The sequence below is a fragment of the Prinia subflava genome, chromosome 5, assembly GCF_021018805.1.
Source record: "Prinia subflava isolate CZ2003 ecotype Zambia chromosome 5, Cam_Psub_1.2, whole genome shotgun sequence".
NCBI lineage: Eukaryota > Metazoa > Chordata > Aves > Passeriformes > Cisticolidae > Prinia > Prinia subflava.
Window position 1 is genome coordinate 41,811,659 of NC_086251.1, and position 23,471 is coordinate 41,835,129.

The 23,471-nt window shown below is 39.8% G+C and overlaps 1 protein-coding gene across 1 annotated transcript in view; it reads right to left on the minus strand.

Moving 5' to 3' along the window:
- Positions 1–133: 133 nt before the first annotated feature.
- SPTLC2 (serine palmitoyltransferase long chain base subunit 2) overlaps positions 134–23,471 on the minus strand; it is a 77,163-nt gene continuing 53,825 nt past the window's right edge. The window contains exons 10-12 of the mRNA XM_063399073.1: positions 13,365–13,500; positions 11,243–11,372; positions 134–6,185 (exon numbers count right to left, since the gene is read on the minus strand). Of these exons, the coding sequence (XP_063255143.1) occupies positions 6,066–6,185; positions 11,243–11,372; positions 13,365–13,500 (386 nt within the window). The 3' untranslated portion in view covers positions 134–6,065. The remainder of the gene's footprint in view (positions 6,186–11,242; positions 11,373–13,364; positions 13,501–23,471) is intronic.

Here is a 23,471-nt window from a genome sequence, read left to right on the forward strand (position 1 = left end):
AGTGTTGAATTTCTTTTGAGGGTTTTATTTTGGGGGTGGGTGGGAGAGGGACTGGGAAGGAAGAGGAAGAAGGTTCAGTCTCCTTAATAAGGAAAGCCTCATTAAGGAAAAAAGTGCCAAAATCATGATACAGTGGGTTTTTTAAAGTCTTTATTATGCAGAACATAGAATATATTTGAATGAATTTTGTCCCAAGCATTTTTTCTCCTTTTTTTTTTTTTTTTTTTGACATGCATTGTTACCTTTTTAAAGCCAATGTACCATCCATTTATCGTCTTCCCTGCCCACAGAGCATCCATATTCATGTTAATCACAAGTGTAAAAAAAATTAGACATCTGGCATAAAATATTTTGGGGAGAGCCCATTTAAAAATTTTATCTAAAATGTCTTATCTACAAAAAAATCCAATATATATGTACATTATAGCAACACAGAGGCATAAGAATACAGTGCAATTTAAGATGAAGTGCTGTGACTTGGTAATTCTGCCCAGGGCTTGTGGAAATGTGGGCCACCATTGGCTTTGGGGCTGCTAGCCTAAAGCCTCAGGCTCCAGCATTCCTCAGTTCTCAAATGGGTCTAAAGTTAAAACTGGGAGGCTAGAGATGCATTAAGCTTAATATACCATTAGGGGGTAGCAGAAACACTGTCTGAATAGGATGAGCTTTGGAAAAAAAAAAAAGAATGTTTACAAAGGTCAGATGGTTTGGTGCATGTTTCACCTTACTGTGGGTATTTTTGGAATGGCACCAACCCTTGGCATATTCACATGAGACCTGTTCACCTAATGTTGTGGAAATGAATTTGCTAGCTGCCACTGGTTCCGAAGTCCCTGACTGTCTCAATAAATCTCCCCCTTTCAGCAGCCCAGGAACAAGTTACTGATGGAACTGCACAGGAACTATGTAAGCTGCACAGAACATTGGTGCAGAGAACTGCACTACTTTTGGTTCCCACATACAGACATCTCCTTAAAACAGCTGCTAGCCAGGGCCACACACAAGCTGAGTTTTGAACCTCTCCCTCCCAGGAAAACAGCAAGTACATACTCCTTAATTAAGAGCACCGAGTATTGTTCTGTGGGTCAAAATCCACTGCATTCTTCAAGGTCAGTCTTAATTTTAATTCTTCATACCAAGAATCACAGTTTAAGGCCATCAACACACACCACAGTCATCATCTGCTTCACCCAGCCCCTTTTGGGGATATAAGCACAACAGCTCCAATGTCTGCAGCAAATGCTTCTCTTTTTAGTGAAAGGTAAAGCACAATATTTCACACACTTTATGTTTTTACTCTAGTATTACATCTGAATCTTTGAACAGGTGAACAACTGCAAGGCTGGGAATGTTTACAGGAATACAAACCCATCAGAATGGCATCAGAATTTCTTTTTTCCTTTTAAAACCATGTTCAGGTCATGCAGGTCAAATGACTCGTGCTTTTCCCAAATAGTGGTCCAATGCCACTTGGGTGTCCGGTCCAGCACCAAAGCCAACAATGCACCTGCTGAGGGGTCATCCTAAGCATTCCTGAACACGAGTGCTAAAACAGAACAGACTGCAGTGCCTCAAATCTCCATGCAGAAGGTGCCATCCACACAGATCCCAGCATGCTTCACACTTTCATAGGCTGAATATAAACAGTAAAAATAATATATATAAACTGTATACATTCTGACTGAGCATTGTATATTGGGATACATCTCCACAAGTTTCCTTCTCTGTGATGCAGCAAGGGGGCTCATGCATAGTGCTTCAGATCCAGTGCTGCAAGGTGTTCTCTTAGATGCAATGAAGAGTCATGCTCATGTTTTCCTCCAACCTCTCCTATGATCTCCCTGAATGGATAACATGGCTTCTGAACGAGCAAACAGCTGTAAGTCAAATGCTTTTCAGAAGTAAAGAAATCAAAAGTTGCACAGAAGGAAAAGAAGTATTTACTTGGTGTGGAAAAGTTTTAGAGGAGTGTCCATTCAGGCACTGAAAGCTGCATTCCTGACTTAGGGATACTTGTTCAAGTACACATGAAAGATCCTTGTATAGCTGAAAATAAGCCATGATTGACTACCCCTTTTCTCCATCTCTGCTGTATCAGTCCCTCATTCACACAGCACAGAACGGCTGATTTTATGAGCACACTGGCCTTGCCTGTTCTTTGTGAAGGTGCAGCTCTGATAGTGAGCACCACATCTGTACTGCTAGAGGAAACAGCAAGAGATGGATGGATAATGCAATTCCTTCAGATGTTTGGTCAACTTACTCCTGAGTCTTTGCCTAAAGCAGAAGCATATTATACCTGTAACTCAAGAACCAGAACTGTTCATTAAGGATGCTACTTAGAAGGGAAAAGATATAGCAACTAAAGAGTTAAATATACCATATACACACTATGCAAAAGTTTATGCTGTGTAAAAAACAAATGAAGGCCCTGAATATTCTGACACACACACAAAAAAAGGTTTCTTTTCTGCTAAAGAACTGAAGGAAAACTATGAATGAGGTTCCTTAAGTCAAAGATCTACTTGGGAAGGCCAGTTTCTAACAAGAAGCAGATCTCTCACTGCTGATGCTCGGTAATAGGAGCTTCATAATTTTCTTATGAGTGAAAGAATATGGCCATTAGCCTTAAAAACAGTAATGGTTCTAAACTCTTTACTCTGCTTAACAGAGGCAAAAACTTGCTTGCTTAGTTCTTCAGAGAGGTCCTGGGAAGGTAACTATTGTATATTTATGAGTAAGTTTAGCCAATATACAGTACTGGGCAAAATTCTTTGTTCAAAAGCACCCTTCATTTTCTTTTCAATTTTGCATCTCTTAAGAAATACCAGGAGTCATTTTCAATTAGAATGTCTCTGAAAAGTTGGCAGAGACTGAAGTTTTATTTCTTAAGCAGCTTTTCTTCCTTTGTGATCTCTCAAGATTGGTTCTTTCATTCATTTCTACTGCCAGGAGAAAAAGGAGACAGATTTCTGGTCAGTACATAAATATCAAAGCAGCAATCCATCCTACACATACTGTGACAGCATACATGCTGTAGGTTTGCCTAGCACAAATCCTTATTGGAGATTTTTTAGTAGATGCAAAAAGGTTTTCTTGGCTTTCAAGCTCAGTGAATTGCTGAATTAAAAGAGTGAAATCTTGGACTTGTAACTCTTACATTTTCAGAAGCAGTTTCAACAGGTTTCATTATTTTTACCAGACTTTGGCAAAACCGGATCTCTTGAACAAAAGGCCTCAGAGAGGAGTGGGGGGATTTGCTTCCCAAAAAGGATATGGCAAGGCTGAAATGTAACCAAGCAGTCTGCAAATGCTGACTGCCAGAATTATTTCTGAAGTGTCTTTGCAACACAAAATTCAAAGTTATATGCAGACAGTGTGACACAGCAGAAAGATACTAAAAGGCAGAAGCTTGAACACAATTTCCTCAACAAGTGCAACTAGAAACCAAATGGACACTAGTAATTTTTAAACACTGACCATTTCAGAAGTATTGCACAGGATTTATCTACATTATGAAGATTTTTCCAGACACTTTTCTCCCTTCCAAAGACAAGCTGCTGTAAAACTGGTTCCCAGAGACAAGGTTAAGATTCAACACTTGTAGAATCTATGATAACCCACTTCTAACTTAATACATCACAGTTTCCAAAATGACTCGACTACACAGCAGACAAACACACTGTACATTTGTGAATACTTAAAAACAGGTACCTACTGATCCAAGCCTTTAAATTGGTCAGTTTTGTCTGCTCTTAAACCATTTCATGATCAAGTTAACAGGATCAGGGCTGAAGTCAGGGCTTCCTGTACTAACCTCTTGTTGTTCCCTAGTACAATCCAGAGAGGGAAAAAAATCAGTAATTCTTTGAGGTAAAGCTTCTTGAAGTCAGAAAGCAGGTAATGCTTTCTCTACTGGAATGTTAGAGCTAGTCCTGGGCAGAACGTGGGCAAGAAAGTAAGCTCAGCTAACTTCCATTTATTCACTCTGGCTGAACCTGTGAGACTATTTCATAGCTATCCAAGCTGCACATAGACTTCTCAGACTCTGCACTCACTCAGCTCCTAAAGAAGAGCCAACCAACATTACTGGACTAATACAGAAATAGTTATCTGGGCCTATTTTCAAACACTCAATTTCAGTTCTTTTCATATAATTAAATTTCTGAAATTCAATGGTAAAAAAACAAACCAGTGTTTTGAAGTTCCATTACATTAAAATGTAACAAGATCTACAAATGCATGAAGTTAGATAGTCTATAAAATAGAAGCCAATTTTGCTTTAGCTCACCACATGTATTTACAGAACTAGGTTCTAGTGGCCAAAACACTCCCTCTCCCTGTTAGTTGCAGGGTGAACATTAAAGAACTTTAAAAGAATGAATTTTTTCAGCACCACACAAAGAGCTTTGAGTTGCTCCCTGCTTTAGTATTATGATGATGAGTCTGTTTCTAAAACCTCAGTAACCTGCAAAAAGCATCCTGCTAACCCAAACTGAAGAGCTGGCCCAACCCAACTGACACAATGTTAACATTTTACTATCTTTGCAGAAATTGTGTATGTCTATATATATAAATACAGAAACTAACTATACAATTGACTCATATTTAAAATTTTGGTACCTTTTTGTTGATCCATTCTGTTCACTGAAAGAATTCAAGATGTAAAGACTAAGTAGCAGACCGGTTCTAAGGTGTGTTAGAGCAAAAGCATCTATTTGAAACAGAGGGACAGGATGAAACTTGCAAATAAAGACTCTGAATAGCAACTGGCTCAGCAAACACTCATTTGAGCAGTGTTGATCAGTAACAGAAGCACGAAAGAATAAAGATATCAAACTAAATGCAATTGTGAGCACATTCTTCAGGGAAGGCCTATAGACATGCAGCTGCCAATGGGGACTTTGCTGGCCAGCCAAAATGTAACATGCCTACAAGATTCAAGCTATCCGTATGCGTAACAGGGCCAGTGAAGAACACCTCACAGATGACAAGAAAAACAGAGAGTTAGCATAGCAAAGGGCAGCAGTCTTTCACAGATCTGCATGAAACAGATGGTTCTCCTAATAGTCACCCCTTGTATAGGCCTGCTTGTTGAGGGGGTTTAGTCTTAAGACTAAGCATGAGGCTTGCTCTAGTTGGTTTAAACCCAAGAGCACCCTTCTAGGACTTAGTGACGTGTTCATGACTTTACAGTAATTCTAAAGCAAGAGAAACTAACCTGAAGATGAGAAAGCAACACACACATAACCCATGTTTTTTTCTTTTTTTTAAACAGAAGTATTAAAAACAAAACAAACCCTTCTCCATCACTTACCCTCTATCAAAGGGACAATTAGTGTCAAAACCAGGAGACAATCTGGTATCCATACTGGGAAGGAAAAGAGGCTACAGTTCCAGAAGTCCTTCTGCTTATGGTTTACAAAACTAAATAATGTTTGGGAACAATGGTCCTGTCAGTGACATGTCAACAACACATTTATTTTAAAAAGGCTAAATTCAAGTTTTAAACATAAGTAACTGCAAATGAGAAAAAAAACAACTTTGGTTGATTATCCATCTTGTTAAATATGTCAAAGTTAGCAATCAACAGTTTCTCTAGGAAGTCTCCAGAAACAGACAGGTCAGCTCATTCCTTATTGGGAAGATCAGACACCTAGCAGTGACACTGAAAATGCTGCCATGCCAGCGTCACACATGCTCACAACATCTCAGCCAGCATTTGGGAGGCTAATGGTGCATACGAAGTCTGAACTAATCAGCCACAGCCAACTTGGGTTGCTGTGAACTCATTGAGACAAATAAATTAAAAAAAAAAGCAACAAGAAAAAAAATAAAGCCAAGCACCTCTAGGGCCAGACCCTGAAGACACAGGAATCAAAGAATTTTTTTCTCCTCTCCCTATTTACAAAATGCCATTTTGAGCTGATGTGGCCACTTCAGTATTGTGAGGAAATGTCTCTTATACTAAGCAGTCCTAAGTGTGTTGTTCACAGATGCTGTGGCCTGTGTGCCACGGAGTGTCCCATGGGTGTGTCCCTCCCACTGAGGCACATGGAGGGAGGTCAGTCTTCTGTTTCTTCATATGTTGTCTCGTCAAACGGCCGGTCCAAGAGAGGTACCAAACGGCGACGGGAATATTTCAGTTGCAAAAGGTCCCCAACTTCATTGATTTCTTTTAAAGCCTGACAAAGAGACCACAGTAGATCAGCAGAGGAGACAGATGCAAGTTATCTGCACATCTTCCTTTATGCATGCCTGCAGACTACTCTGACAGCCATTTTACTTGAGATTTTACTGTGCTAGAAGCCAGTACCTTCAGAAGTGCATAGGATTTTTTTTAAAAATTTTAGCATTCAGAAATTTTGGGACTACATAAACAGCACTGATCACTTAACTGAGAGTGCCTATGCATCCACCTGACTATTCCGGTTCCAGAACAGGATCATAATATCCAGCAAAACCCATGACTATTCACCAACAGAAAAACAGAATCATGTTCCTCCTTTCCTGGAGGTAATGAAGCTGAAATAGAAAAAAAATTGTACATTTTGTTTGAGGTTTGACTCCTCCTTATATGTCATTCAGTTTGAAAATAACCTGTGTTAGCAAACCTGATCTACTGTATTTTTTAAATTGCAAACTAGCAAAGACAAACTACAATAGTGAGCTAACAAGTTTTATGATGCATTTGTTATATCTACATTTGGTTAATTTGCATTGTCCATATGCAACTAGAGATGAAAGCTTTGTGTCATAAACAACATGGCATGGGAGATTTTTGCCAGACAATCCAAGGAAAGAAAAATAAAGTTATTCTGGGTAGGACCCCAAGCATTTTCTTCTTGGAAAGCAAATCCCACTGAGGTTGCCACAAAGGCCACACTCAAGCAACTGATGACCCAGAACACTGCTACTGAATTAGCACAGCCTTTCACCATTTGGACCTGAACTCAAATATTATGAAGTTTACCAGAGATCAGACATCTGCTTGCGTAAGAAATGAGGGAAGTCCCAGCTCAGTTAATCATACTTCCATTATGTTGCAATCTCTGATAAGACATTGGTCCACACACAATAGGGTCTGTTAAAAGCCAAATCCTAAACTCCATTTATCTACAGAACACTCCCAGAACAAAGTACAAAATAAGTCACTTGCTGCAGACAAATCTGTGATAGCACATGATGCTACTTATTTTATATAGGCAAGTGACAAAAATTAATTCAGAAGATCACATCCAAGTCCAATGTGTTTTTTTGAATTCAAAGGTTGGCATTCTTCACTGCCTTAAATTGTAAATTTACGGACGTAGGTACATTCAGCATTGCTTCAGAATGTCACTAATTCAACACTAAAGCTCCAATCTGGGTCAAATGCTTGTCTCTTGAGGACATCTGGCAGATGAGGGTTAATAGCTCTACATGTTTTTTCTTCCTAGATGGATAGTTCAAGTTTTTGTTTCTTTAAACAATGGCCCTTCATGCTTGTTATATCTGGCAGCAAAAACCTCTGCACTCCAAAATCTGGGGGAATGACAAACCCAGGAGCTGGACCTCAGTAAAAACAAAACAAAACAAAAGTATGGGCACAGTCCGCCAGAGCTTTAAGTAAAGATCCCATATGGAAGCAATTTAAAGCTCAATTTCTGTTGAAAGAGTATGTTAACTGTTATTCTTGAATGCAGATTTAGGATTTTATTAATTTAAAACAAAAAGGGCCATGTGACCAGCAAAGACTACAAAGGAAATGGCATTGGTGTACTCTGACTTTAGGAGAGTGTAATGTATTTTTCATCACTGAAAAGAAAGCACAGCCCACAGCCATGCAGGTTATGAGGAACTTCACTCTGATCCTAAGCCAAATATTTTTAGGCAAGGAAGTTTTATTTACATAAAACAGTTAAAATTTTAACTAAGAACTGTTCCTCATCATGTGGGTGTATAAAATAAGAACAAGGAAGCATTACAAATATCACTATTTGCAAGACAAGCTTTTCTTCCCTATGCTTCAAACCTGGATAAGTTTTGTTTAAAAAATATACCACAAGAGCCCTAGCTAGTATCCATGAATATACAGATGGGATAACAAGTTGTCCTCTCTGTGAGTGATGTGAAGAAGCTGTCTGTCAGTTCTCCCCACGTCCATTCACTTTAGTTCTTCCTCCTTCTGGATATTGTTGCCATAGTTAACAGAGGGATTAGACCTGAGGTCTGCCTTCATGATTAACTGCCTGAAATCAATCCCTTTTCACTGCATCACAAGAAAACACAGCACAAAGTCACTGACACAAAGACTTGCTCCTTGTTAACTCCTCTTGCCAATGTTCTGGGTTCTGAGCATGCAGCTATTTTGAACCATAAAGGAGGTTATGCTAACATGGAAAAAAGCCTCCACATGCTGAGCTAAATCAGGATTTCTTCATTCACTTCAAAATTCACACCTCATTTTGCTCTGGATTAATTTTCTTAGCAGACAAGCTCTAATATATTGAACATGCATTTCCTCAATTTAGTACATTTAACACTTACAGAGGTACTCTAGCAATGAGTCTTATGTTAAATGCACAAAATCTGAGACACTTTTGGAAAACGCAGAAAGAATTGTCAGGAAAAGAGGTTTTTAAAGCGGAGTCATAAAAGTTACAGATAGGTTTTGGAAGAGAGCAAATATGGTACTTACAAAGACCCTAAAAAAGCAGCTTATTATGGCAAAAGGGAAGACCAAGAATCCAACCAACTATAAAACTGCCTGATTGCTCAGGTAGTGCCCGCACATCAAGTTGGTACAGTTTCAGTTTTAGCTCAATTCGCAGCAATATGATTTCAGAGACTTCTGTTTTTTTTATTTTCCTTCCTCCCATCTCTTATCCATTCATCCCCACTCCATGCCCACCTGTGCAGAAGTTACTGCTCCTTCATTTACATCAATGAACTCAGGGCTATTACCACACTCAGAGCCAAGTCTGATACTATTTATTTTATACAGGGGGAAAGGAACCAAAGGAGACAGTTTTCTCTGAACACACTAGTTTTGAACTAGTATTTATTTGGCCAGAAACAACTAAATTGAGATAATTAAGGGAAGAGTAGCAGGACAAGTAGCTGGGAAGGAATTCCTTAAGCAGTCTGTTGTTGGAGTTACGCTATGGAATATCCCACAAGGCAGACGCAACTCAGGAGCAGCAGGTTCAGCACTGCAGATACACAGCAGGTTGATACTACTCAATGACACTCTGCATACATTGTGAAACTGCTCACACCACACACTGCCTTACTGATTTCTTTAACAGAAATTAAATCTTAAAAGTGTAATTTTAAGCTGTTGGTTTTTATATAAGTTCTGCAGCAGTCAAGTGTGAAAAGGTTGAGTCTATTTTTTTTTACAAGACATTAGTAAATATCTGTTAGATAACCTATTTGCTGTTCACATATTGAAGTGTTCATATTTGGATATTGGGCACGATTTTCCCTTCCGAACACTGTGACTACTCCCAATCACCTTGTCCACAAAATGTTCAAAAAGTTTCAAGGCTTTTTTCTCCACAATCTTCTCAAGATAAAGGCAAGGCTTTCCAGCCTGCAGTTCCTTACACTTTTTTGCCCTTCTTCAAGAAGGTGACATTTGCTTTCTTCCAGTCCTCAGGAGCTGCCCCCAACCACCACAAATTCTTCCTCCAAAGATGATAACCAAGAGTGGCCTTGCAGAGATTGTCAACTCCCTCAACACTTGTGGATGCAGCTCATCAGGTCCCATGGACTTGTGCATGTTGATTTTGTTTAAATGTTCCACTATTGGAGCCTCCTTCACACCAAAGGTAAATCTTTACTGCTTCATACTTTTCCACTAATCTCATGGTCTCAGGACTCTTAAGTCTCACCAGTAGACTGAGACAACAAAGGCACTGAGTACCCTTGCCTCTTGCACGCATTTCTCACCTGATTCCTTGTGCCATTCAGCAGCAGTCCTCCACATTTTCTCTACTCTTTCTTTTGCTACTAATGCCCCATAAAAGCTCCGCCTACTGCATTTGATGTCCTTTGACAGACTGAGTTCCAGGTGGGCTTTGGTTTTCCTGACCCCATCCCTGCATGCTCAGGACTGTGTCTCTATTCTTCCTTGGTCACCTGTCTGTGCTTGCACCTCTTATACACTTTCATGATATATTTTTGTTGATTTGTTCATCCATGCAGGCTTCCCAGCACATTCATTCTCCTTTAAGTCAAGATAGATCATTCTTCAGGAAGGAGTGGGGAAGCAAAATCAACTAGCTGTTCTGGATACCTCTGCTCTTTGAGACTGTATCCTATGGGATTCTTTCAAGTAGGTCTCTGAATAGGACAGAGTCTACTCTCGTGAAGTCCGAATTCATGACTCAACCTAGTTTATATTCTGAATCACAGACCCTCAAAGTGGGGAAAAAGGTGCAATGCAGAACTTTGGCAGCACCTAAAACAGCCCACGTACACATGTCCATCAAAAAAGATTACTCAGAAGACTCAAAATTAAATGCAACTACCACACCAAGACATACTAAGAATACATAAGAATATCAAGACACATAAGAATAATCAGACTTATTCATACAATCCTCTTTTGACTCTGTTAGTCAGAGAGTAACCACCATCCTTACTGAAGGCAGCATCTCCTAACTGTGATGCAGGCCTCCTTCGAGGGGACCTCCATTCCCTCTGCAAGTGCTGGTGGGAGTAAGGAAGGCATTGCACGTGGTACAGACTCACTAGGACAGGTTCATTTGGATACAGTACTCTGAAGCTTTAAACAAGAGCAGGAATAGTAATCTCTGAAAAAAAAAATCTCACTAGTAATCATGTGCTTCCTTTTGAGAAGAATATAAATGTTTTGGAGGTTCTCAGGGCTTTTTACTTTTTTTCTTACCATTAGCATCTAGGGTCAGAAGATGCAAAATGTTTCCTGCTAACTAGTTCAATGCAAGGTACAGCCAGCCTTTAAAGAGGGTAAAAAGCATTGTCTCACAGGAATGAGACGGTCTCCTTTTAAAATAGGACAATGAAAGTCCTGAGATTTACTCTAAGCAGCCATTCCACACTGTTGAAGCAAGGAGAGAGATGGAGTCATTGCCAGCTCTATTGCAAAGGGCTTTGAAGATTAGGTTCAACTATGATGTGTACCAAACACTGAACCAGTGTACAAAACCCAGACAATTGTTGTATCTGTTTATTAGCAGGCATGAGCAGAAGAAAGACAAGATGAGACACTTACTGTATCAAGCATCTCTTTGGTATGAGCTGCAGACAAACAGAATCTGGCTCTGGACTCGATGATGGGGGTGGCAGGGAAGCCCACAACCACAACACCGATGTTGCGCTTCAGCATCTCGCGCCCAAACGCACTGCCAGAGAGAACGACACCGTCACAATTGTTGGTGGCAAAGCAGCAGCATGAGGGACTCAGTATGGTAACAATCCACACAGCCCTTTGCTGTGGCAAGGCTGTCAGACCACAGTTTGGAGCTTCCAGTGGGTTTTTTTAGAGGCAGAAATGCCTGCTCACAAAAGCCTTTTTTAAATTCAATCCCAAGGTGGTCCTTCTCAAAAGGTTTCAGTGTATTAAGTTCTAACAAAGATGAAAGATTATATGTAGCAGAGACTGGTCCTTTAGTGGGCTGTTTCTAAATGGATTTGTAACCTTAGAAATCTTTCTAATAGGAAAGAGTGATTTTGGCTCAGAAGTTTGACTATACAAGGAATCCCTCATGCTGCAATGACCCAAAGTGGATGTTTCTGCAATTTCAAGATGTTTTGTTTTCATGAATTTCATTTGATTAAAGTACATTTTTGCATCACAGAATGTACCATCATATACATAATTTATAAGTACCACAGGAACCACTGAATCACCACAGTAAATTGAGATGATTTAATATGATACCTAGTATTTTTAAGGAAGGTGCAAAAATGTCATACAACTGTCACACACTATCTTCAACAATACAAATTCTTAAGGAGATTACACAAAGTAGTGGCTGTGACTTATACAATGAGAGGCCCAAAGATCTCAATCAGATCTGTAATGGCAGTGCAGTTGGGGGTGTTTCTACAGGCCACAGGAAATGGTTAATCCTTTGTGAACTGACCTTGTTGTGAGAAGAAGCAATGAACTTAAGAGGTTTATAAGGACATATAAAGATAACTTTCTTTAACAGGTCTTTAAATTTTCTGCCACAGCTATTTTACTTATAAATAGGTGCATTCTGATACACTTCATTTTGTATCCATTTAGGACTCTCAAACTATTTTAAAAACAGGCTACAAGGGACAAAGAATGGATCAAGTAAACCCGATGCAGATCCCAAGGGCCAACTCTCATCAGAACTCTCTGTTCTTGCTCATTTTAAGTAAGATACTGGCCCAACTGCTCAGCTAATAAGTATTTCCACGAACATTTCCACGGAAAAGATTGTATTGACTGGCAGAGACGCTGGGCAGTGGAAACAGCTGCCTCTGTGTGCTGGAGGTATAGTCTGCAGCACCCATAAAGGTAACAGGCCTTCTAAAACTTTGTTACACTGAGAAGGGTTGAGAACCACTGTATCTAGCTTCATAAAAGTGCAAGACTGAAGCCTGAGCTAGTCAAGCACTAGAGATGTTCAGTACAGCTTAAAATGAAATTATGTTTTCCAAATTTGAATGTGTTGATTGAGCACTGCATTATACAGATTCTGAAAAGTGGTGATCAAAGCCAAGCTGTCCTTGAAATCAGGTTTTTGTTTATGTTGAAAAAATTTTCAATATATGCTTTATATATCCTCCTTGCAGAATTTTAGCCTTAATTATCCCCACAAACTGGCAAGCATTTACAAACCTATGTGCTACAGTTTTTTTAATATTTACAATACCAATACCTGTGTGATTATATCTAGACCTCTTAAAAACTTGGGGTTCATTAAATACATCATGTCTTGCCACTTGTTTCTTTTCTGAATTTCAAAGTGCATCAATGAAAATGTTGGCTCCTTCTGATCCAGGAGCTAGTTGAAAGACTTCCTCCAGCGACTTCTAATGTTAATTTCCATTCAATTTCAGCTCCTCTTTGGGACATTTATACATTTTACATATAAATACAATGGAAACACACAACCCAACCTTTAAAACATGATACATAGAAGTGAAATTGCTTCCCCAAAATGCTTTCTTGATGCCCCAAGCTGCAAGCCTCAATTTTGTCAAGATCACTTATAGAAGTTTCCGTATTTTATAAGACTCAGTAATGATCATAAAAGCAAAAATCAAACTATTCTTTTCTTATATTTAGGAAACTCTTAATATTCTTACACCAACCTAGCTTTAAAGAAGATGGTAAGAAGTTATGCTGTCAAACGTACCCAATTTTTGCTGGCATGTACAGCATCAGAGGCACAACAGGAGAATCTTCATTTCCATAGATGATAAAGCCCATCTCTTTCAGTCGTCTCCTGAAATATCTCGTGTTCTCTGCTAGCTGCTGCACTCGTGCTCTCCCTAGAAAAGAATTGAAAGTGAGACTGAACTCAATTGTCATAAGTCACATCCATAACTGCAATACAAGACCTCAAACTAAAGTACAAGACAATAATGTCCTGTTTGTGCTTATGGAAGTGTTAAATGCAAATTGGGATTTGCAGTTTCTTCTTCATGAAACCAAGATTAATCATGCATTTTCTGACAAGTCTGAATGGACCAGTACAGGCACAACTATCAAGTCCAAGCACTGCCTAGTTTTTCCATATCAGGTTTTCTTTCAATCAAGAGGAACCTGGCAAAAAAAGAAAAAAAAACAAGAAAAATAAAAAAAATAAAAAAAAAAAAATAAAAAAAAAAAAAAAAAAAAAAAGCAGTTACCTGCTTTTAAACAAGATTCAAAGTTTTCTCAGAATTCACTAGTAACTGTATCTTGAAGAAGAGTTTGCTTACACTTTGACCAATTAGTGGAAAACCTATTGAATCAGTTAGTGTTGTTCACCATGTTTTATCCTGCTTGCCTGCATTATTGTAAATTACTACTTTCCTCTTTAGATCTCTTTGCTGGACTATCACGTGGCTGCTCCCTAACCTTTTTCAGTTAAAATGAGCTGGGTTTAAATTAAACCAATTACTTCTGATAATCCAGCTCACTTCACTTAGGTGGCAGCAGCCAATTTATCATGTATTCAGCCATTTCCATTGGGATTCTTTGGTATTTGTCAAAATTAGTACACAGGACATTAGATACCAAGTACAAATTAAGTATTTCAGATGTTCAGATATATGTATAGAACAACCTGTTTATCAGTTAATTAATTCTAGCCTAGCACACTGTACTGTGTTCCTGTACTGCCCAGAAAAAGGTTCACATCATCTCACTTAAGCAGATCATAATCAATTTCTGATGAACTAATACCCTAATGTGCTTAAGAGATTAAGCACTATGCCATTGATGAGACTTCAATAAGTAACACTTCCTTGTCTCTGGTGCACTCAGTATCTTTCTGGATAAGTGATTACCCAGAGGCTGCCTTGCCCAGGCGGGTGATTCCCAAACGGAAGCATTAAACGCACAGCATGCAGATCTATGCCACCCAGTGAAGGTGGCTGCTCGACATTAATCTTCCTTTAAAGTTGTAGATAACACAAGGTGATTAACTAACAGCAATGCCAGGTCTCAAAGAAACATCCGACACCCACACAGCTCTGCTCCAGGCCAGAACAAATGTAATTCTAAGAATCTATACAGTATTTGTTGCCAAGGGTATCAGACATTCCACCCACAACCAGGCAAACAAAACAAAATCCCATCAAAGGCACAGCATAAGAAAAAAAGGTGAAACCTGTTAAGTTTGCAAAACTTGGCCTATCATTAGTATGGTATTTTTAATAGCACTGACTGCCACTTAAGACATCTCTTCTTCTCCATTAACAGCATTATTTATTAATATTTTCTCCCCCAGAGTTTCTCTAGAAGCTTAATTCCTCTTCCCCAAAAAGCAGTAAGATTTCAGTAAAACACAAGGGCTTCTTCAACTTTATGAAACTAAATTTCTAATTTATTCACATCAGATCAGATCCTCTACTACAGACTCAGCTTTTCCTTATGTTTTCAGACCAATTATTTGGTCATTTTAAATAACCCAGACTGGAAAATGAAGTTGAAAAGAAGAAACAAACTCAATAAAATTAAAAGAACTAGGCTTACTGCAAGATACTAAAAATAGTGGTAAGCCACTACTTGTATTTCTAATATTGAGGCAATCAATAAATAAGTGTCCACAGCAAACTACATGCAGAAAAAAAGCTATTTTGGTATCTTCTGACAAAGCTGCATCTGCACATCTCCTACACAGAAATGCACCAATTTCTAATGTGTCAGGTCAGTGATGTACAATTGCATCAAAATACAAATCAGATTTCACCAGTATGGAGTAGTAAGGTGACGTACACAGCTGCTGTGATCAGCCTCACCCAGGACAAGGAATGTGGCCTTTGCCATACATACATCTTCTCTGTGTTCCCATAAAGCATGCAGTCTACAGTGTTGAAGCAGAAGGCATTTCGTCACCTTAATGGTTTTCCCCTCTATATATTCACATCCTTTTCCATGTTGTTGGGAGCCTTCCAGACAAAAGATTAATGAGCAATCTTAATTTGTAATTAGCAGCCGCTTCACAGTTTTCCCTGAACTCCTACCAATACAAATGGGTTATGAGTCTAGATTTGTCCTTATAGAGTGAAGATGTAAACAAGGCTCAAGAACGAGTCTTTCGGTTCTCTAGAGAGATGTAATCCCCTATTAAAAGCAACTGACAGATTCGGAAGATGTTGCCTTCTCCAGGTTTGTGGGTCTCAAAAGTCTATCAGCTTTTACTTCACTCTAGAGCCATCAAATAATTTAATGAAATTATTACTTTAAAAACTTGTGGCTACAATAATATTACCAAGAACTTGAAAACATATTCAGTGGCATCTCTACCCAATGGCTCACTACCCATCAGTTTATTACCATGTGAAGAGAACTGTAGTTGTGGTGCAGCAAAGCACCAGGAATCAAACAAAAATTGAGCACAGGTTCCTTGTCCTCTGCTTGCCTTTCTCCCTGCATTCTGTGCAAGTACCCTTATCTGTACTTCAACATGTTTAGTCTCCTATTCCACTATAAAATTCTACACTTGGAAGAATGATTCCACTTGCTAATTGAATAGAGTTTGCAATATTATGCAACAAGCATATATCCCATGTTTGGCTCTACTAACATTTGCTGGTTCAGCCCCATTGGTACACACTGGTGCAGCAGGCTGTTAACTGCTAATACAGCTCCACCACGTTTTCTGGGATCACAAAGACAAACTAAGCAGTGCTGGAAACAGCAGTGAGCAGGTATCACTGCTAATCCCACTCACAAGTCAAACAGTGCTTCAGCACTCAAACAGGACCTCTAAATCCCTTCCCAGCCCAAGCATCTCCTGAAGGTTAGAGCTTTGTCCACAACTGCTCAACTGTAGGCCTAGAAGAATTGTCAGGACTGCATAAATTTTCCAGCAACTGGCTTTTTTGGCAGTATGCAGCTGCATTTTTAAGATCATGCAAAAAAGGCCAGATCAGACACTACCCTGCCAATTGTTCTTGCATAGAAGTTATGCAATGATTCTGGTAACATCCTTTCATCTAGGAAACTGGAATGTGATGACCTTCAGCAAAGGAAGGAAAGGGGGAGGAAAGGGATGATTACTGGAACTGAGTTCTTCAGAAGGTTAAAAAAACTAGAACTGTTTATCAGATCAACTTATCTCAAGTCCCTCATGGGTCCTGTTAATGGCTTAAACTAGCTACTGGCTGAGCAACACTGAAATTAGAGCATAACTAATAACTTTTCCTGTACTTCTATACCCTTTTGCAAGTTTAGTGCAGTTGTATCAAGACTGCCCTTACAATTTAGTAAAACACTTCCTTGCTTGTAGTAGCCCAGGCATCATTTAGTCTAAAGTGCACATATATCTCCTAAAGAACACGCTGCCACTGTATCAGAAGTAAAGGTCACACACCATCTAAAGGACAGAAACATTCTCCTATCACAAATATACAATGTAAGAAATATTGCTCAAAAAATGCAGCTAGCATGTACCTGAAAAAAAAAATTCCAACACCCTAGAGAAAGTACTGCATTAGGAATCTGAAAGCACATGAGATGCATATTCCTTGCAATCACTGGAAGTAAATTAGTGTCTTCGCCAAAACAGGTTCCCACAGGATAAAACAATGACCCTGAGATTCGCTCAGATGATTAGAGTCTGGTGCCAATAATATTGTGGTTGTGGGTCCAATACCGGTATGGGCCATTCATGTAAGAGTTGGACTTCACGATCCTTGTGGGTCCCTTCCAACTCAGGATATACAGTGATTCTGTGCATAATACTTCATTCATTGTGAAGGTGTCTGCTTTAGAGGTCGTAATACTCAGAAAGGCAGAAGTTAATGAAAACAGGAAGCAGAGAAAGCAGAGTTACTGAGTGCCTTCTTAGCATCGATCTTCACTGACACAACCGATCCTCAGGAATCTCTGACCCAGGAGACCAGGAAGGGTAAAGGAGTATTGTAAAGATGACACTCCCCTAGTGAAGGAGAATTGGGTTAGAAAACACCTAGGCAGATTTGAGATCCACAAGTCCATGGGCCCTGACAGGATGCATCCACAACTGCAGAGAGAGCTGGTGGACACCACAGCAAGGCAGCTCATGATCATCTTTGAAAGGTCCTGGTGATCAGGAGAGGTGCCTGAGGACTGGAAGAAAGCAAATGTTCCCCCAGTCTTCAAAAAGGCAAGAAGGAGAGCCCAGGAAACTACCAGTCAGTCAGCCTCACCTCAATCCCAGGAAAGGTGAGGGAGCACCTCATTCTGGAGACCATCTCTATCCACATGGATGACAAGAATGTGATCAGGAGTAGTCAGCAAAGATTCACTAAAGGTACATCATGTTGGATGAACCTGATTGACCTCTATGATGAATCAACTACCTGGATGGATGAGGGGAGAGAATGGATATTGTCTACCTAGGCTTCAGCAACACTTTTGACACTATCTCTCACAATATCCTCACAGGCAAATTCAGGAAGTATGGAATGGATGAGTAGACTCATCCATTGAGCGAGGTGGATTGAGAAGTGGCTGAATGGCAGACCCCACAGGGTTGTAATAAGTGGCACAAGGTCTAGTTTGATACCTGTCACTAGTGGTGTCCCCAAAGGTCCAATACTGGGCACAATTATTGTTTAATTCATTCATCAATGTCTTGGATGGAAGAGATAGATACCTCCTCAGCAAGTTCACTGATGACATGAAGCTGGGAGGAGTGGCCAATAGCACAGGGGGGCTGTGGAGTCCTTCAGAAGGACCTCAACAGTTTGGAGAGATGGGCAGAGAACAACCTGAAATTCAACAAAGGCAAATGCAGGGTCCTGCATCTGAGGAAGAATAGCCCCATGCACTGGTACAGGCTGAGGGCCAGCTTGCTGGGAAGCAGCTCTCTGGAAAAGGACAAGGGGGTGCTGGTGGACAACAAGCTGTCCATGAGCCAGCAGTGTGCCCTTCATTTTGGCCAAGAAGGCCAGCGGTGTCCTGGGGTACATTAGGAAGAGCACTGCCAGCAGGTCAAGGGAGGTGATCCTGCCCCTCTACTCAGTCCTGGTGAGGCCACATCTGGAGTGCTGTGTCCAGTTCTGGGCTCCTCAGTGCAAAAGAGACTTGAACTCCTGGAGAGAGTCCAGTGGAGGGCAACAAAGATGATAAAGGGAGTGGAACATCTCCCTCTAGTAAGGACACGCTGAGGGAGCTGGGCCTGTTCAGCCTTGAGAAGAGACAACTGAGAGAGGCCCTTGACCATGTACACAAGAATCTGAAGGGAGGGTGCAGGAGGAAGGATCCAGGCTTTTCTTGGTGGTGCCAAGAAACATGGAAAGAGGTAATGGGCAGAAACTGATGCACAGGAAATTCCACCTGAATATGAGGAAGAAATTCTTTATTTTTCAGGATGCAGATGTCTGAGCACTGTAACAGATTACCCAGAGAGGTTGTGGAGTTTTCTCACCGGAAATCACAGAATCACAGAATGAACTAGGTTGGAAAAGACCTTTGAGATTATTGAGAGTCCAACCTATGACCTAACCTAATACCTCCCCATCGACTAAACCATGGCACTGAGTGCCATGTGCAGCCTTTTTCTAAACACATTCAGGGATGGTGACTCCACCACCTCCCTGGGCAGATGATTCCAGTGCCCAATGACTCTTCCACTGAAGAATTTTTTTCTGATGTCTGATCTAAATTTCCCCTGGCGCAGTTTAAGACTGTGTCTTCCCTGGTTGCCTGGGAGAAGCGACTGACCCGCACTTGACTACAATCACTTTTCAGGTGGTTGTAGAGAGTGATAAGGTCTCCCCTGAGCCTCCTTTTTTCCAGGCTCAACAACCCCAGCTCCCTCAGCCGTTCTTCACAGGGCTAATGTTCCAGACCCTTCACCAGCCTTTGCTCTCATCTGAATGCATTCAAGCATCTCAACGTCCTTCCTAAACTGAGGGGCCCAGATATTAAAGAAATGTCTGGATACAGTCCTGTGCAAAGTGTTCCAGGGTAACCCAGCTTGAGCAGGATGGCTGGACCCAACGACCCACTGTGGACCTTTCCAACCTTACCCAGTGCGTGATTCTGTTAATATATAAGAGATATTTAAGGACATTTCTTCTTGAACTAGAAATTGAGTTGATATTGACAATAATTATCAGCAGGATAAAAAGGGACCTGCACATTTCATCTTTTGCAATGGGTTTAACAACGACACACATTAACAGAGAAAGTCTATTGATGTATTTATGTCTCACTCTCTCATTAAAGCTCATGCTTAAACTAACAGTCCAGATACTTAAGGGTTCTCATACAACCCAGATTTGCAAAAACTCAGTTTAATAAGTAAACAACAATTGCTCAGCAATTAAAAATTTTTGCAAGGCCAGGATGAACATATGGAAAAAATAAAGATGACAGTTCTTAGAGCTGATGTCCATGTAATTTCACAGTTCCATGTTAAAAAAAATCATCTCTACAAAAAAAAAACAAAAAACCCACAAATCCCAAGAATCTGTGGAAGTTGCTCTCACAAAAATCTAGTATTTATAACATTTCTGTCCTTTATTAAGGTTGATAAATAAGCTATCATAGATGGTATTGGACACAAAAGAAAATTCAGAGGATGTACTTCTTCCCCTGCCCTGATTTCTATGCAGTACTTGGTGAGCAACTACAAAGCTGTTCTAAACAGTGCAACACTTCATCAGTATGGCTTCTTGAGAAATAAAAAGCATGCTGCATTATACACAAACAGACTACCCTCTGACATTGAACTCAGAGGGGCAAACCAACTTCAGACAGGCAAAACCACACCCAGGCAGGATTTTATCTGCTTGTCACATTAGGGATCACTGCCTCCTGGACCTAAAACAAAGCCGCCTACTGCAATATAAAGGAAGCTTTACGTTTTTAGTTAGTTCTTGCAAAGACTTCAAGGCAAAATAGTAGGACACACCTTTAAAAATTACTCCTAATCAGTGAAATTGTAAGTTGTATGAACAAGCTCTTGTTGGTCAACAAATACCGGTTTGCATCAGGCAGCAATGATGAAGTTACTCTATATTCTTTCATTAACCAATCTTTTAGACGCTCAGCACTAGTATTAGGGTTTTATTACTGCAGTCTTAATTTAACCTACTTATTTTGTTGTCAACATGGAAAGAGCGGCTAAACAAAGCAATTTCATGCCTTTGCCTTACATGCTGATTGAAAACTAACATATTTGGTTTTAATGATGAAATGAAAAATGTAGAATAAAAAAAACCTATTGAAACAAATAGATTGGAATTCAGTACATGCAAAATCATTCCACTTCTGATATATTCCACTTCCACATATTTACTGGCCCAATTACTCAGTCAATCAATAACACCTCATGCTGTAACAAAATCAAACACCTTCAGATTCAGTTTTCATTATGTGATCAAGGAAATGAAAACATTTATTAGCAGAGATTTGTAAGAATTCGGTAAGAACTTGTGAAGATGTAGTCTGACATTAGGACAGGGCCTCTGGTAAGACTCAGAATGTGTCTAACAAGAAATAGATTTTGTTAACAAGATTGTCAGGTGCATATTAAAGATGTTTTAAATCACTGTAAGAAGATTATAGCAAGTTAATATCAGATCTATAAGGCACCTTTAAGATGAAAATACTCGATTAATTCTTTGTAGAAAAGTTGCTTTCGGTCTCTATTGTAATTCACTTCCCACTGTTTTTCAAGCTGGTCCTGTCTTACAATTTCTTGCAAGTTGTTGGAGGCAAGAAGCATTATATTAACTACTGACAGATGTGCCATCCCTAATTTGTGGCAGAATCATTTATCTTAGCAGAGCTTATTTAAGTCAAGGAAGGGATTTATCCAGCAAACAGTTTACCCTGCCAAATACCATAACTTGACTGAGGTTAGCATGATCTCTGCAGATCCACTTTGCTAGGAGGACTATGAGTTTTATAGGACTGCTTACCTGGGCAGGTTTCTTGTCTTCCCCTGATAGCCACAATCCAGGGAACAAAATAAAACTTTTCCCTTCCTTGGACAAATGCTTTTCCAGAACTAAACAAGTTTCTGTCTTTCTTAGAACTAAAAATGAGTAAGATCAATAAAAATCAAGCTAACTAAAAGAAGGTACTTGGCCAACTAAATGCTTATGGGGATTATGGCAGCTCTGAGTGCACATATACATAGAATGGGTAAGGAAGGCACCTCCCTGCTCAAGCAGGGTCAGCCTGGAGCACTTTGCACAGGATTGTATCCAGACATTCCTGTAGTATCTCCAGTGAGGGAGACTCCACAACCTCTCTGGGCAATCTGTTACAGTGCTCAATCATCTGCATCTGAAATATAAAGAGTATCTTCCTCATATTCAGGTGGAACTGGACACAGCACTCCAGCTGTGGCCTCACCAGGGCTGAGTAGAGGGGCAGGATCACCTCCCTTGACCTGCTGGCAGTGCTCTTCCTAATGCAGCCCAGGACAACATTGGCCTTCTTGGCCACAAGGAAGGGCACACTGCTGGCTCATGGACAGCTTGTTGTCCACCAGCACCCCCTTGTCCTTTTCCACAGAGCTGCTTCCCAGCAAGTCAGCCCTGATGGAAAGCAGCATGCATATGGTGTGGAAGGAGACCAAAGCAGCAGATCTCAACCTACTTTTTCAGGAAATAATGCTGAAAGGCATTTTATAACCTAAGCATTGATGTGGACTGACTGTTGTTTGGAATACAAAGAGCTTGTGGAAAGGGCAGGTCCTGTAGCACGCACCATTGTTCCCAAACTACATGACAACCTGTAACACAATTTTACAGAAATCCTGGACCATGTGAGCTTACTACGATTTTTAGCAGACATGTATACAGTTAAAAGTCCTCCATCACAGAAAACAAACAAACAAAACAAAGAGAAGGAAATCACAATGCACTTTAGTTGCACAGAGAACAATGTGATGTCATTGTGTCCTGTCTCTCCAAACAGACAATGGCTACATGCAACCTACACAGCAAGGACATGGACCAGGCTGCAATACTCTGTGGTTGCTTTTCTGAGAACACCAGCATCACTGACAGGGAAGATAAAGCACTATTTCGTTAACATGGATAGTGCTTTTTCTCCATATACCATGTTATCAATGGGCTAAACAAAAGAAAATAAGATAAAATTTCTACTTCAAAAAGCCTGTAATTTCAGACATTGGGAAGTGCTTAAATCAAAGTAAACTCACAAGAAAAACTTGGTTACATATATCATTCTCTAAGTTTGTTTCTTCAAGTCAGTGATGCTATTATACAATCAAGCTTGTAAATTTTTCCACATTAAAACCCCCTTGTTTTTGCAGAGGCTTATACTTTCATTCTGTTTATTATTCCTACATTTCCATCTTTTGGTTGGCTGTTTCAGTGAAAGACATAATTCAGCATATTCTGTTTTGGAAACAAGCATTTTTCAAATCTCAACCAGGAATTCAATATTCTTCTGCTGATTTAACAGATTCTCCACTAAGCTTTCAGAAGCTAAGTTGCCTCCCAAGGGCTTATGAAGATCTTTTGCAATGTTAACATAATAAGTCATGTTGTTTTCTGGACATTATACTTGTAAATACCTCAACATTAAAAAAACCAACACCACAGACAATGTCTGGGTTTTTTTTAAGAAGATATAAAAGCACTACTACCCTTTTACTGCTATGAATGTGTTTTTCATACAAGATATAGAAAACTCTCCTCTTGAAGGCTTTTCCTGAAAAGCACAAGTCAAGCATGACTTCAAATAATATTTGCACGACGAAAAAAATAGCAAAATTTTTTTTGATTTGCCAACTACCAGAAAGGACAAGCACAACTTATGAATATCTGACTGGAAGCAA